This window comes from Agelaius tricolor, unplaced genomic scaffold (assembly GCF_023055355.1).
Source record: "Agelaius tricolor isolate 1412-34295 unplaced genomic scaffold, bAgeTri1.0.p SCAF_3, whole genome shotgun sequence".
Lineage (NCBI taxonomy): Eukaryota > Metazoa > Chordata > Aves > Passeriformes > Icteridae > Agelaius > Agelaius tricolor.
This window is the reverse complement of record NW_027269263.1, coordinates 62,369,259-62,383,980: the sequence shown is the minus strand read 5'-3', so window position 1 is coordinate 62,383,980 and position 14,722 is coordinate 62,369,259. Positions and strand designations below refer to the sequence as shown.

Below are 14,722 nucleotides of genomic sequence, written 5' to 3'. Positions count from 1 at the left end.
AGACAAACTTGAAGGGAGTAGTTCAGGCTTTGCAGAAAGCTGAAATAGATTCACATGCTCATCTGGACTGCAGTTTACAAGTACAAATACAGCAGTTGGCTTGGGACAAGTTTGTCTGCAAACTTGCTATGTGGAATTGATGTAGGATTCAGGCCATGATCTGTGTATAGATAGCAGTGCCAGGCTGGGTTGAGTGTCAGGGTCTCATTCATGCAGCTCTACTGGTCTTGTCTCTGTTTCTGTTTGACCTGGAAATATCTTTGCACTGTGCTCTACTGGGTGAAGTAATTATCTTCCAGGGATGTTGTGAAATTAAGGTTATTTAAAGGAAAAAAGATACTTTTCTATAGATTATGCTTTCATTACTGCCCTTGTAATATAATTATTAGCTGCCAACAAGGATATGGGTTTTGTAAAAATAACAACATTTAGTTATCTTTGGGATTAGACATCTGAATTTGTGACTTTCTGTAGTTTTCATCACCACCTTTGGAAAAGATGAGTTTTCTTGGAGATTCACTGGAAGTCCAGGGCAAACCTAGATTACACAAAAGAGTAAAATGGAATCACCTTCTCATGTGTTGTCCTCATCCTCAACACTTCTGTGCTCATGTTCTGAGCCCAGCCTTTGCCTTTGTCAGCCCCCATTGGAGTATCTCTGCATGCAAGTGAGACTAACTGATACCAGGTGTGGAATTGACAAAGTGCTCTTCTGTAGCAGGTGGTAGAGAAGAGTCTGGTCTTTCCATGGGCTTTTCAGAGCCAAATTAGATGCAAAAATGTAAGGGATAGGAATCCTGAACCAAAGTTTTCTTTCTCACCTGGCATCTTCTTCTTCAAGGTCACAGAAAAAAGCAGACCTGACATCTCTTTACTTATGTGTAAACATTTCTCCCAGGTAAATCTGTATGAAAAATAAGAATATAATTCCATGGTATGTCCTGGGTTGCCCTCCTACTGTAAAACCCAGTAGGATTTGGAAAGGGAATGTGCATAGTTGGGGGATGAAAAGGTTGTATGACATTTCCTGCTCCTCTGAGGACTTGCACTGACCCTTGGTGTTAGGGGTTCACATATCATTTGCTGGCAAAACAAAAGATAAAATAATAACTATTATAAAACAAGCAGCAGGCAAACACAGGAGCCTGTGATTTAGAGAAATTAGGTTACCAAGCCTTCTGTCTCCCAAATATGTGCTCTGAAAGCAAATCATTGCTGTTTGCCAGTCATGTGTTTCTCCACAAACACAGGGTGTCTAATCTCATCCTCATTTACACACTCCCATGGATGCTGTGAAATCTAGAGATTTGTGGCTGCCTAAAGGCTACATTAGTAATAGGAGATAAGCAGCTGACTATAAATTACATACAAGGCATAGACTATAGAATTTTATGTTCAGTATTTCATAGCTCAGCTGAAGTGGTGGGTTGTTTAAATATTCAAGTAGAGGAAACTGAGATGGAGATCCAGTTGCAATTTTAGGGATGCCAAAGTAGTTTCACCTAAATATGCCACTATAAAAGTTTGGGGCTGTTGCTGGCCTGTGGTTTCTTCAGGCTTTCCAGGAATGACACCCAGCTGGGTAAAGGCCAAAGGCAACATCCTTCCAGAGACTTCCTGAGGACTGTGAGGAGAAGCTGTTGCTGCTCTGCATCCTGCTAATGCTGCCTTTCCCATCCTTCTGTCCATGGGAGCTCAGTGCCCATGTCAGGCAGAGAGCAGTGGCAGCCAGCAGTGGTGGCACCAGGCAAAAGCACCTTACCCCAGTTGGATGGGGAGCAATGGCCCAGCACACCTTGGCCTCAGCTGCTGGAGCTTATCTCAAGGGGTGAAAACACAATTTCACCTCTGCCCCTGCTCACTCAGGCTAATTACTGTGACTTAGTGACAAAGGAAAGCATGAAACAGCAGCTTTTTATCATGGTCTCTGGCTTGATAGCAGACAACTTTAGCAGGTAGGTCACTGACCTACCATCCTGGTGATAGAAGTTTTAATGGAAATTTTGTTTGGAACATGTGCCCTAGAGATGATGGCACCTGTGCCCCTCTGCCAGCCCAGGTATGCAGTTCACAGGGTGCAGTGAGTGACACACAACACACCCAGAGTGCAGACCAGTTGCTTGCCATCATGAGACCTCAAACCTAAACTAGAAGTTGAAAAGGTTCTAGAGTATTTTAATTTCAACCAGTTTACATCTATAAAGGCCTAAGCAAATTAGTCTGACTACACAGCTGCCTTACCTTTCAGGAAGTTAACCTAGAGACCACCCAACGTGCTTCATTCTTTAATTTTATGATTTAATATATTATGAATCTATAGCACGCACAATCAAAATCTGTAGAAATGCATATATATATATATATATATATACTAATATATAAAAATATATTAGTATATATATATATATATATATATATATATATATATATATATATATAAAAAAATATATTAGTATATACACATATATATATAAAAATATATTAGTATATACACATACTAAAATCTTCAGGACGACTAAGTAGACATATTGGCTTACTTACTCTTGGAGGGTAAATTTACCCAAAGTAAAAGAACAGCAGATCTCATGAGGCCTCTAAAGAGAGGAGGAAAGAGAAAGTAGATGAGGCCATTAGGATTACCAGGCCATCAAAATCTCACTGCAGCTCTCTGTGTATTTGCACCAATGTAACTCCAATAGAGAGAGAATATGAGAAAATACTGTAGAGGTTCAACTGTTCCTCTGCTCTGGAACAGCAAGTCTCAAGTGTGCTTTCAGAGACTGTCCCTTAGCTGCTTGCAAGGTTTTAAACACTGTGACACATTTGTGGTCCCAGGAAAAGGCAGTTATTTTTTCCTACAAACCCTAGACATCTTTTTCATGTGCATCTTTAATTAGTATCTGGGGGAATTCACTCATTTTCCTTGCTTTTATTAGCTACAAATTCATCATGTATTACACTTTTACAACTTTTATGATTAACAAGTGGATGCCTTCTGCCCATGTGAGCTTTGCCTTCATCTGAAAGAGTGTTCTGGTTTATTCTACAAACAATCATCACCAGGAAGGCCACGAGGACCTCACTGCTGACTGAGTGCTGAAGGCAAGGGGAATCTGACCTGATGAGAAGGAGCTCCTTGGGTGAGGTGATGGAGCAGCAGGGCCATCTGCTTCAGAGCCTGGGTTTGAGCTCTGGCTTTAGCCCTCACAGGTGCTCCCTGCTGTGAACTCATAGCCAGCCTTTGAAGTTTCTTCAGCTGTAATCTGCTCGTGATAGCAAGTGCAGCATTCCTTTGGTCTGCTCTCCATGCAGCCTGGCTGAGCACTGAGTTTTGAAGTGCACTTTTGACAGTAAACATTTATGGCTAAATCCCAGAGCAGGGACCATGCAATGCTGCTGTGCTCAGAAGTAAGGTGACATCTGCTTGTTGCAGACCATGACTTCAGCTCTTTCTTACTTGGATGCAACAGATACGGTGGAAATGGTCTGTGAAATTGTGTTCCCACAACAGAAGTCACCAGTGTTCCAGAATAAATGAGAAGGTGAGTTTGTGCTTCTGCTTCATATTATTTCAGTGTTGACTGGGGCAGAGCGAGGAGGAAGAGAAAGAAAATAATGAACCACATAGAAATGTAAGATCAGGTAAGAATAGAAGTTTTGTCATAAAGTCCAGTGGAAGAAAGGGGACAAATCAGACCTGACTTACAACCCCTTTCTTATTTGGAGTAGTCATTCTGGTTAGCCAGGGGAGAGGACTTGCCCAGGATAAGCTATTTTTGATGATATAGGCTTTGCTGTAGAGGAGAGGGATTTCTGATCACAAGACAGAAACATCCATGACAGTGACTCTGGTAACTCAGGAGGGAGAAAAGGATAGGAAAAGACACTGAGTACTTTAAATACACATTGCCTAAAATTTTTAATGATTTTTTTTCCAAGTCCACTACCTTAGCCAAGTTCCTACAACCATTAGCTGTGCAGGTTCAGAAATCTGCATGAGACATGTGGACATGCATATGTGCCAAAATCCAACCCCCCTCTGCTCATATGCTCCCACACTAGACTGAGGGCAGGGTTAGTCCTGTTACAGCATCAGCTCTGCTGAATGGAGTGGGAAAAGCTGGAGCCCAGCCCTACACTCCTGGGTTATCCTGCACAGCCAGATAAGGGACCCTGGAGCTAATGCTGGTCTTTCATTATCATGGCTGCCCTTCCTCACCCTCCCCTTCCAGTCCAATGTCCTGGAGGAGCAGCTGCACCAGACAGAAACATGTAGGGCACAGCTGTGCAAGACCCTGCCACTTTTTTATCCCAAATGATGGACACCCCTCTCACGCTGTCCTGGCACTTGTCAAACGTGAGGCTTGCAGTAGTGCTGTGGGCAATGACAACACTGCTTTTCTGTGTCCTGCTGGTGGCTTAAACAAGCTAAATTTGTCAGCAAAGCTGTTTGCTGCACTGTCCCCTCCACCCTTGTGGGGCAGCAAGGCTTCTGGATGTGTGGGTTCATCCCTGGATTCATAACCCTCCCAGGGGCCCCTCAGTGTGCTGCCCTTCACCAGGCAACTGCTGGGTATGGTGAGAAGTTGAGTTTACTCTGTGCTCTCTGCCAGGGAGACCTCTACTTTTGTTCAGCACTTCTTTGTTGTTCTGGTAATACAAGTTAACAGCCTCTTGAACTGGCATCTCTTTACCAGCAGAAAACCATCACGATTTAGAACATCAAGTGCTGCACTTGTGCCCTCAGGAGGGAATGTAGAGGATGGGAAGATCAAGAAGATGAACCAGCCTATATCTCTTTGAAAGGCCAAACAAACACTGAAATTGAGAGAGTGCATTTATCTAGGGGCTGGACTTTGCATTCTCACATCCTGCTGCTGGAAGCTGGAATTAGGCACAGGTGTCTCTCTTTCCTTTACTATAAAGATTCAGAATATCCCAACATTTGTCATATATGTCTTACTGACTTGCAAGAAAATTATGTGCCTGATGTATCTCACAGACAATAAGGAGTGAAATCTCACCCTGTCTTCATCCCACACTGCAGTTCTGTGGAGTTATTTCGATTTAATGAAAAAGGAGAAATAAGTAGGAACCCAGAGATATTAGTGAAATTACCTGTCACACAGCATGTCAGCAGCAGTGGCAACACAAGGATGCACAAATCCTGCTAGTCCCCTACAACCACCCTGCTGTTAGCTGGTCCCTGAGTATTTCCCTGTAAATCACATTATTGCTGTTCCTGGGAGTCTCACTTCAGGCTTTCAGCTAAATGGCAAAGTGAAAATAAACCTTAATCACTCCATGCTCCATATGTAGTCAGTAGCAAGAGATGTAGGGGCAAATCATACCTCACATGGGCTGGAGCACTCTCTGTAAGTGCTGATCCCCTCCATCAACTGTAATCAAAGACTAATCAAAACTAATTTGAGTGTGAAGGGTAAATGTCTAAAATTGCTCTGTCCCACACCAGTCATAGGAATGCACCCAATCATTTACTCAGACTGGTGTGTGTGAAATTCATGTGCCAGCAAACTGGGACAAGACATTCAGGGCCATTTGCTTGGCTTCTTCCACCATTTCTTTGCTTGATTTCTTTGCTTCCAGAGCTCATGTGGACCCCTGCCTTTTAGCAGAGGAGGCATTGCTTATATAGCTGCTTGTGTGTTTGCAAATATGGTTATCACTGCTCTGTTTCTTGCCTGCTTCCTTGTGGTGGGTCTGGATGGCTACCCAGGCTAAAGAAGAGAGAAGATCCACAGCCTGACTTGGTTGCAGTGCAGCTGCAGGCCTGGTAACTTCCATGCCACCCTCTCTCTGTGCTGGGAAAGCACTCAGGTGTGGCATTCACATTCTCTGGACAAATCCCTTCGCCCAGGATTTTTCCCCTGGGAAGCTGAGAAGCCTCAGAGAAAAGGGAAAAAACTCTTATCTCATTTGCTTCTCCTGTGTTTTGCTTGTCTGGAATGTGTTTGGAGATTGTTTACCCACAGGTGATTGTTTCATTGGATTCTGCTGTGAGTTGTTTTGACTCATTGGCCAATCAGGGCCAAGCTGTGTCGGGATGCTGGAGAGAGTCAGGAGTTTTCATTATTATCTTTTTAGCCTTCTGTAAGTATCCTTTCTGTATTCTTTAGTATTGATTAGTAGAGCATTCTTTAATATAATATAGTATCATAAAATAATAAATTAGCCTTCTGAGAAAATGGAGTCAGACTCACCATTCCTTACTTCATTGGGGCACCCTGCAAATACAATACTCTGGTTTGGAGGTGGAAATATGAGAGCATCATTGATCAAAGGTACCATGCAACAAGGTCCACATATTGCATTAACAACATACACAAAGATTTTCTTCAGCCAGGAAAGAGCAAAGAATAATTCTTGGTCCCATAAAAATCAATGACAAGACTTATATGTATTAAAATCTCACATATGTATTAACTCTTCTGAAAGGAGGAAGGGATGGAAGATTTGCTTAATAACTCACTACATAAAAATCATTCACCTGCTTTAGAAATAACTTATATTAAAAAAGGGATTCACATTATAATGGAAGAACTAATAATAAAGAAATAAGATGAGCAAATAATGTTGTAAGCTGTTAAAAAATGTATATGGAACAAAGCCATTGGAAAAGAACTTGACAGGTTTCTTAATGTTTTAGATTGGAAATGAAAATTAATGGGAAATAAAGCTCTTCAGAGTTTCAAAGATTTCCATGCTGATTTTTAATATAATTAATTTGGTTCAAAAAACAGCTTTCTGTTTTCAAAACTGAAAATTTACAGGCTTCAATTTTTTTTCCAGCTTGAACAGCTTCAATTCCCAATTCATAAAAAAATAAAAGCTATTTCAGTCAAAATCAAAGCTATTTTTCCTGGCTCTAGATAAATAAAAAATTTCCTGAGATTTTGGTGAAAGAAAATCGGGGTTATTTTGACTTTATATCTAGATGTTGAGTGGAAAAATGCTTGGGAGCTAAAAAATATCTGCATGTTCGAAAAATTATTAAGAATCCTATATTTAAACAAAGGTTGCTTAGTCTTAAAGCTGGACTCAATAGTGTTTTCATTTAAGCTCATAAAAACACCTGTAGTGTCAGAAAAATCTTCAAAATAATTGAAGTTGAAAAGATTGAAGTGCCTACTCATTTAGGTGGTCATTACAGTAGTGAAGTATTTCCCTGGCAGGGACAGAAGCACACCCTGCCTTCCCTCCTGATCAGCATGCCAGGAATCAGCTCCCATGAAGTGCTGTCCTCCTAAAACCAATTGATTTCAACAATTTAAAGACATTCAAGTATCTCTGAGGATAAGTGCAGGCAAGCAAGAAAAGAGCTTCTATGTTGTAAGTGCTGTGAGGAAGAGAAGGAGAAAGGATTATTCTTAATTTCTAGAGGTCTAAACCCAAGAAGTTTGTTACATTCTGACTTGAGTGCTTGGCTACAGCAGCTGCATCCCACTGGGAGAAGCACCAGGGATGTGGTTGGTAAAATCTAGAAGTGATCTGGGTAAAAGGCTGAGAACACTTCTAAAGGAGGGGAAAGTTCAAGCTCCAATTTGACAGTTTTATGTAGTTTTCAGTGTTATTAGCATTGTACAATTACTGAAGGTCTCTTGGGATTGAGCATGCTGCATCCTACACATGTTTATGCTTCAATTCCTCTTGGAGCTGGTTCTCACTCAAAGCACAGCATGATGGCTCCTTACTATCAACTCAGGCAGTTGAGAATATCAGTTTCATTATACATAGAAATTCAAGCTCAACCTAGATCCTTCAGAAGAAACTCAGACATGAAGAAACAAAAAGACAGGGTGTTCTATGCTTTACTTCTTTCCTCTGTAGATCTATTTAGCTTTGCTGAGGTGTAATATTGTTATGGCATAGTATTAATAAAAAAGCTAAACTCAGCTTTATGTGGTGGCAAAACCACAGAGATGCCATGTGCTGTGCAGCCAGTCCCCATGAAGTTTGCTTATATCATTCCAGATTGATCACCCTCCTCCACATCTCCTGCACATGTTTAATGTAACTTTTTTATATTTTGCCATTAAGCCTGTAGTTCTGTAACACAGGAAATGGCACTACCCCATATATTTAAATAGCTTATATGCATCTGGTTCTATGACAGGAATTATTACTTTACTATTGCAAGGACATTGGCCATGGTCCAGCAGTTATGTAAATTTGTAGCAAAGCTGGGGAGAGAAGGACAAGTCTTGGCATGGGATTAGCAGGCGGCTGCCTGGTGTAGCAGGTGGTGAGGGGACCATTGGCTTTCAGACATGCCCAAACTGGCTGTGAAATAAATGGGTGTTGGTGTGTGGAATTTTAGAGGATGGAGTGCAACACTGCGAAGAACAGCTGTTGCCACCTTCACCTCTTCTTTCTGCTGGAAGCAGGAGGAGCATCAGCCTATTTTCTTTAGGAGTCTCATCAAGCTCCTCTTCCTTCTCCTTTCTGCCTTCTTGTGACCGGAGTGACCTTGTCTGTGCACCACCCTGGTCTGAACTGTGTAAATAGTTGCTACCAGGAATTTGTCTGGCTGTTACCATAACTGATGAACATTTCCTTAATTACACTGATTAATTACATTCTGTAGGTACCAAAAGAGGAGTTATTACCTGTAAAGTTTACTTTCAGGAGATAATCTTTGTACAGCTTCCTGCCATCCAGATGCTTCATGGCATCACAGAGTTTGGTGGTGTTTGGGCAGAGAGTCCTCTGCATTTTATGCAAGGCATGAGCCATTGCATACACAGCATTCACAACAAACATGATCTTGGACTCTTGCTCGTAGTTGGAGCTGTTGATGGTGAAGTGCTTTTCACAGGCCTTTCTGTGCGGTTTCCGGTTCTGCAGGTTACACTGGAATTTTTGCTCCCAGAAGTCCTTGAACCAGGGGTTGCGCCTGTTGTTGTACGGGCTGAGACTTTGGAAGTACCTGTCGAACTCTTTAACAGGGTGGGAAGCGAGCTCCAAGGTGATGGCCCCGGAGGCGATGTGCTCGTTGCCCTTGACGATGCTCTCCTGCGCGCCCCAGCCGTCGCTGGCGATCCAGGTGAAGGACACGTTGAAGCGGTTGGCGGCCGCGATCAGCTCCCGGGAGTCGTCACCTCTCATGAAGAGCACCACCACCCTGGCATTGGGCTTCTGTAGCAGCTCCCTGATCACACCATCGTAGGACTTCCTGATGTTGGACCGCCCCACCTTCTCGGAGGTGGCGATGCAGATGTTGCGCAGGCGAGCTTCCTGCTCGAAGGCCTCGATGCCCGTCTCGCCGTAGTCTCCCTCGGAAGCCACCGTGGACACGTAAGTCCAGTTGAAGAACCGCAAGATTTCAGCCATGGCTTTGGCTTGGTAGAAGTCCGGGGGCACGGTCCGTGCGAAGTAATCGTAGCGGGATTTGTCGCTCAGCTTGGCGCTGGTGGAGGCGTAGCTGATCTGGGGGATCTGGAAGAGTCTGAGCAAATTTGCCACCTAGAGACAAAGCGGAGTGCACGGGTTATTAAAGAGGGGTATTTATAAAATGGAGCAGAAATATTTAGGGAAAGGCACTGACAGTGTTTTTTTAATGAGATGTTCTGGCGATCACAGATTGAGGGTGTTGATAGAGGATGTTGATAACAAACTCCAGGGAAAGCATTGCACTGAGCATATGCACAAAACCTGTTCTGATGCCCAGTTAATTCCCTGGGTCCTGCTGGGACTGTAATGGACCTTTATTTTCATGAAACCCAGCCTGTTTAAACAACAGATGATTAGACACAAATGGACAATATATTTCAGTTTCAGACTGTGTTCCTTACTAAGGCCTGGGGATTTGCCTGCCTTTGCTGCTCATAGTGGGATTCATCTTCTCCAAGATTCATTGTATTTGATGACCAAATGCACTAATAAGACATAAGTTTCTGTTTTGTAAAAATATCACAAATATACAGGCCTTTTGCAGAACTTTCTTACCTCAGTTATTCAAGGTAAATCCTCGCCTTTCCTATTTTTTACTTATTTAAACATTTTTTTGGGCTGCAGACCAGCTGAGTTGGCACATTTGTTGCATGTTAGTACTCTTCAAGTGTTTCACAATGCCACAGAACCACAGAATCACAGAATCATAGAATAGTCTTAATTGGAAGACACCCTCAAGGATCATTGAATCCAACTTGTAAGTGAGTGGGCCATGTGGGAGCCAAACCCACGACCTTGGAATTACAAGCACCATGCCTTGTCCAACTGAGCTAATGTCATGTTGACCTACAGTTTTTAATAAAAAATAAAAATTTTTAATAACCTCTAGTTGTCTTTCCAGTTTGATTTATGTGGTCCAAAGTCCTGCTTTTTTTTTATTATTTGGCTATGTCCAATACTTAAATATTTCCAAATCCATTCTGCTGCTTTCACAGAAGTGCAACTCTTGATCACATCTGGCAAGAAATGAGGAAAGGTTATGGCATTCTTTTCCTATTTTAGTTTCTTAAATGACAAAGAGAAGATTGGTGACTGGAAGTTCTGTCCAGTAAATAAAATTTGAAGCTAATCTTAGAGTACAGCCTGACAAAACCGTTTTAAAAGCATCCGTGTGCTTGAGATTTCTGCAGTAGTGTACTTGAGATTCCCAAGGGAAACTTACTAAAAGTTGCCCAATCATTTAATTTTTTTAATCTTCCCCAGATGTTTCTTTGACCACAGATTGTCTGTAAGAATTCAAAAGCAAAGGAAAAGTTTTGAAAAAAATACTGTAGAAGAGGCAAATTTTGAAGGCTCAGATATCAGTAGCAAATGAGACAGTCTGGTAAAAAAAGAAAAAACCCATAAAAAACAAACAAGAATTTTATTGCTTTTCAGCAACCTGTATGACTTAGGATTTTATAGATTTAGATTCTGTCTTTTCTGTGCTGCAGACACTGAACTAGTGCCCTTGTAAACTGGTGTAATCTCATCTGGGCCAGACTCTGCTGTGAGCCATACATGTACAGGGACTTTCTGGACCACATGGAACTGAGGACCTCAGGAGGTTCTTATCCTCCTGTTCTTCTGGAACACCAGGAAAGAACAGGTGTCCTGGCATCTCAGCTGTAGCTGTTGAGTTGAAGTTTGTCTTCACAAAAAAAACCAAAAAACATTGGTAGTGGTTTATTTTATTTTAAGCCAAAAAACCCTTTCTTACAGCGCTTGGAAGGAGTACCCTGGGTTTTAGCTGACAGTGCAGTTGTGCCAGTGGATACAGGCACAAGGCTGGCAAGTGCTGCAGCTGAACGAGTTACTGTCCCACAGAAAGCAGCTGTTGTGTTCTCAACCTCCCTGCTGGATGGTAACAGTCATTAAACCGCCTTATACTGGAAGTGTGGGATTTAATTTGCATCTGGTGATGGAAATGAACAGCTTTAAAGCAACAGGATGGGCAGAGAGGCTTGTTCTGCCACCAAGGTACAATGGATGCTTTGAGCATGGTTCAGTCCCTGTGGCTTTGTAAGTCTGATTACATGCCCACATATCCACATGGTTTGGTTCACATGTCCTCTCTCAAGAGCACTCCGGTTTGGTAATGAGAATGTACTCCATGTAGCTATTCTGGAACATTTCCTGCAGAACTGTGTGGGCTGGAATTGCTATTCTTGTCTCAGTTTATTCTAGCAGGAGTTATTTCATTTGTGCTAAAGCATAATGAAGATATGCACACATTCCATTCTGCATTTCCCCCCCTCAAATTTGCTAAAGAAAAAGTTCATTTTCAGCAGCTCAGGTAATGCTGGTCAGTGAGTGGACAAGCCTTCAGCTCATAGAAAGGTGCTCCTAACAAATATTGCAGCTTTATAGCTAGTTTTGTTTCTTTTTGCTTTTTCCTTTTTGTTTGTTTGTGCCTTTTAAAAAATTTTTAAATTTTTTTTCTTTTCGTCTAAGCAGCAAAAGCATTCATAGAACTACTCTCCCAGTTTACATGGGGGCCCTCAGCTTTGGAGACCACTCTACTTCCAGGGTCCCTGCAAACACCTGTAATTCTCATTCCTGTGCTCTGGGAGAAGAAAGTTTTCATGTATTTACAGCTGTTTGCTGTAAAGCTCTTCATTACAAAGCTGTCCAGATGGTAGATTTTTCATGGACTAAAAATTAAAAAAATACAAGGAAGTCTGATTAATCATAAAGAATAGTGACTCAATCATCCCTGAGAACTATTACTGCTCATGGAGTTCAGTGAAGTTGTATCTGTTATTAATTCAGATCAGGACACTCTTCTTGAAATTCTCAAGTGGGGATTTTCTGGAATATTGTAACATTGTGATATTAGGGAATTATTTTTCAAAAAAGCTCAAGTCTCAGGCACTTAGCTGATGCAATTGATTTCAGAACAGTCCCTTTTTCCAGCCATTTTCATGTTGATCTGAGCATTTGATCATGAAAATATTATCCTGGTCAAGAGACTAAAAGAATCTAGCAGGTTCTGCAGAGGAGCTGATATCTAAGACTGTGTCAGCTCAGGGAAGTAGAGGACAGTGGGATGTAAAGAGAGTTATGTGCACTGAGATTGAGCCACCTGAGGCACACCTCCAGTGTAGCTCCACGCTGCCTTGGCATGTGTGGAACAGCTTCAAAATTGCAGTGCAGATCCAGCTTTTGCTTAGTGAAATAATTTATTCTGGCAAAGCTCCAGGGAGCAATTTAATCAAGCCGTGGTGCATGCAATTAGTGCCTGAAATCCATATGTTGGCACTTAAGCAGCAGTAGTAGCCAGGTTTTTTCACTGTCAAAACTGGTGGGTTTTGCAGACACCTTTGAAGAGAAGTCTGGATGTTCTGCATCTGCAAACTAAACCAGGCACTTAGCAGAGCTTGCTGTGAATAAAGCATGTGGATGGAGTCTGCATTCAGAGAGATGGGAAACCCTTATTTTCTCTCATGCTGCTGGGCTTATTAGTGCAGCCACTCTCCTGTGGTCAGGTGGCACTCCCCAGGCAAAGCTGGCTCTCACTCAGCTGCTGGGGTGGTGATTTGGTGGGTGATTTGTTGAGCATGGCAGTAAGTCCAGTGCCAGCCACAGGGACACACTGGCACCAGCAAATCCTGCAAATGGAGTGGCTGTGGCAGTGCCAGGGGGAACCAGTGTCCCTCTCCCTCTCAACATCTGTCACTTCTGCTTCTCTGAGCTGCAGAGACAGGATAAATGCTTGTGGGATATTGCCAATGTTGTTTAAAACAACATTGAAAATGGCTTCACAACAACCACCTGCAAGGAGCCGTGAATTAGATACAGCTATCAAACACATGAACCTGGTTTCTGGGTGTATTTGTGAACAAGAATCCTGCTGGTAAATGGGGACAGATAGGCAACACCTCTATGTCTCAGTAACCTTGATCTATCTTATGATTTTTTTGAATCTCATAAAACATTTTCTTTAACATTCATAAGATTTTAATTTTTGCTGGCAGTAGGATTTATTCTGATGTTTTTGTTAAAAATTTCCCTTTTTAATGGCCCTGAGATTATTACATGTATTTTTTTTTTAATGTGTACGGGACTGGAAAACACAGAAAATATTTTGGAGAAAAGAAGGAAAGATAAATCTCAAAAGTGTTAGAACAAGTAGGGTGTTTTTACCACAACTCACAAGTGTGTATTGCACATTTGTTGGACAGAGAAGGCCCTCGTTAGATGACAGTGCTCTCTGCCCTTCTGAAATTTAACCATGCGAGAGTCTCATGGCACTTAACATGGCTTAATGAATCTAATTTCACAGAGCTCCTTTGAGACAGGGAAGAGCTACTCTGAACAGACAATAAATTAGGCTGTGGAACAGAATAACATTAAGGTAAAGGAGTTTTTTCTCTCCTGAGAAACTGGGAAAATTTCTGTCTCTCTGAGCTGCAATCTGTTCTAGTGGAGATTCTTTTGTTGCCTTTGGTCTCCTGAGAAAGTCTTTCTATTTCTGGGAATAAGTTGCAAGTCCAGATTCCCACAGCAAGACCATGGCAAAGCCATGTCCCAAGGTTTTTCATAATTTCATTGCTATAACACAGGGCTTGAGCTCTTGCTTTGAAAAAACATGGACTGCAGCTAGAGTATGTTTTATCCAGTTCCTAAATGATGGTAATCCACCTTGTTGCCTTTTTGTTACTATTTGGGCAGTTGGAAGTCAAACTGCGTCTAAAGCATTTGTAGCAATATATAATACAGGGGGTTTTTTTTCCTGATTTAATTTTTTTTGTTTCTTAAATATAAAAATACACCAAAAGTTTGGCAGAAAGAGCTATTTTAGAAAGGCAGGAAAGAAACACTGGTTCTGAATGGGCTGTGATGTGGGTGTGTGGTAGGTGGCAGACATTAACCTAAGGTAGAGACTAAATGAGGCGCCTCTCTAGCCAACAGTCTCCACTGGCCTGTGCAGTCTCCCCATGGTCTCAACTCCTGGAATGTACATTTTTTTCTCAGGTTAAAATCTACCCTTTTTCCAGTTTATGAGTATTTTCTTCTATCCTCTGGTCCTGCATCACGTTGATAAAGACATTTATTTTGTGTTCCTGAGAGCAAGCCTGAAAAGCTGATATTAGTTTCCCACCAAACCTTCTCCAGGCTAAACACATGCAGTTCCCTCAATTTCTTCATGTAGGGTTTGTGCTCCAGATTCTCCTCCCCATTATTATATTTGTATTTATTGAATCATCCTTTTACCTTTTACAAGGGACCCAAAATTAGAGGTAGCATCCTAGATGTGGTCCAATGAGAA

The 14,722-nt window shown here is 41.9% G+C and overlaps 1 protein-coding gene across 4 annotated transcripts in view; it reads right to left on the bottom strand.

Annotated features, from left to right (window-relative positions):
- The window catches only part of GRM3 (glutamate metabotropic receptor 3), a 104,559-nt gene that overhangs the window by 23,516 nt on the left and 66,321 nt on the right, over positions 1-14,722 (bottom strand). For all 4 annotated transcript variants that reach the window (XM_071424042.1, XM_071424046.1, XM_071424044.1 and 1 more), the window contains one exon: positions 8,628-9,483. In XM_071424042.1, coding sequence (XP_071280143.1) covers positions 8,628-9,483 — 856 coding nt within the window. The remainder of the gene's footprint in view (positions 1-8,627; positions 9,484-14,722) is intronic.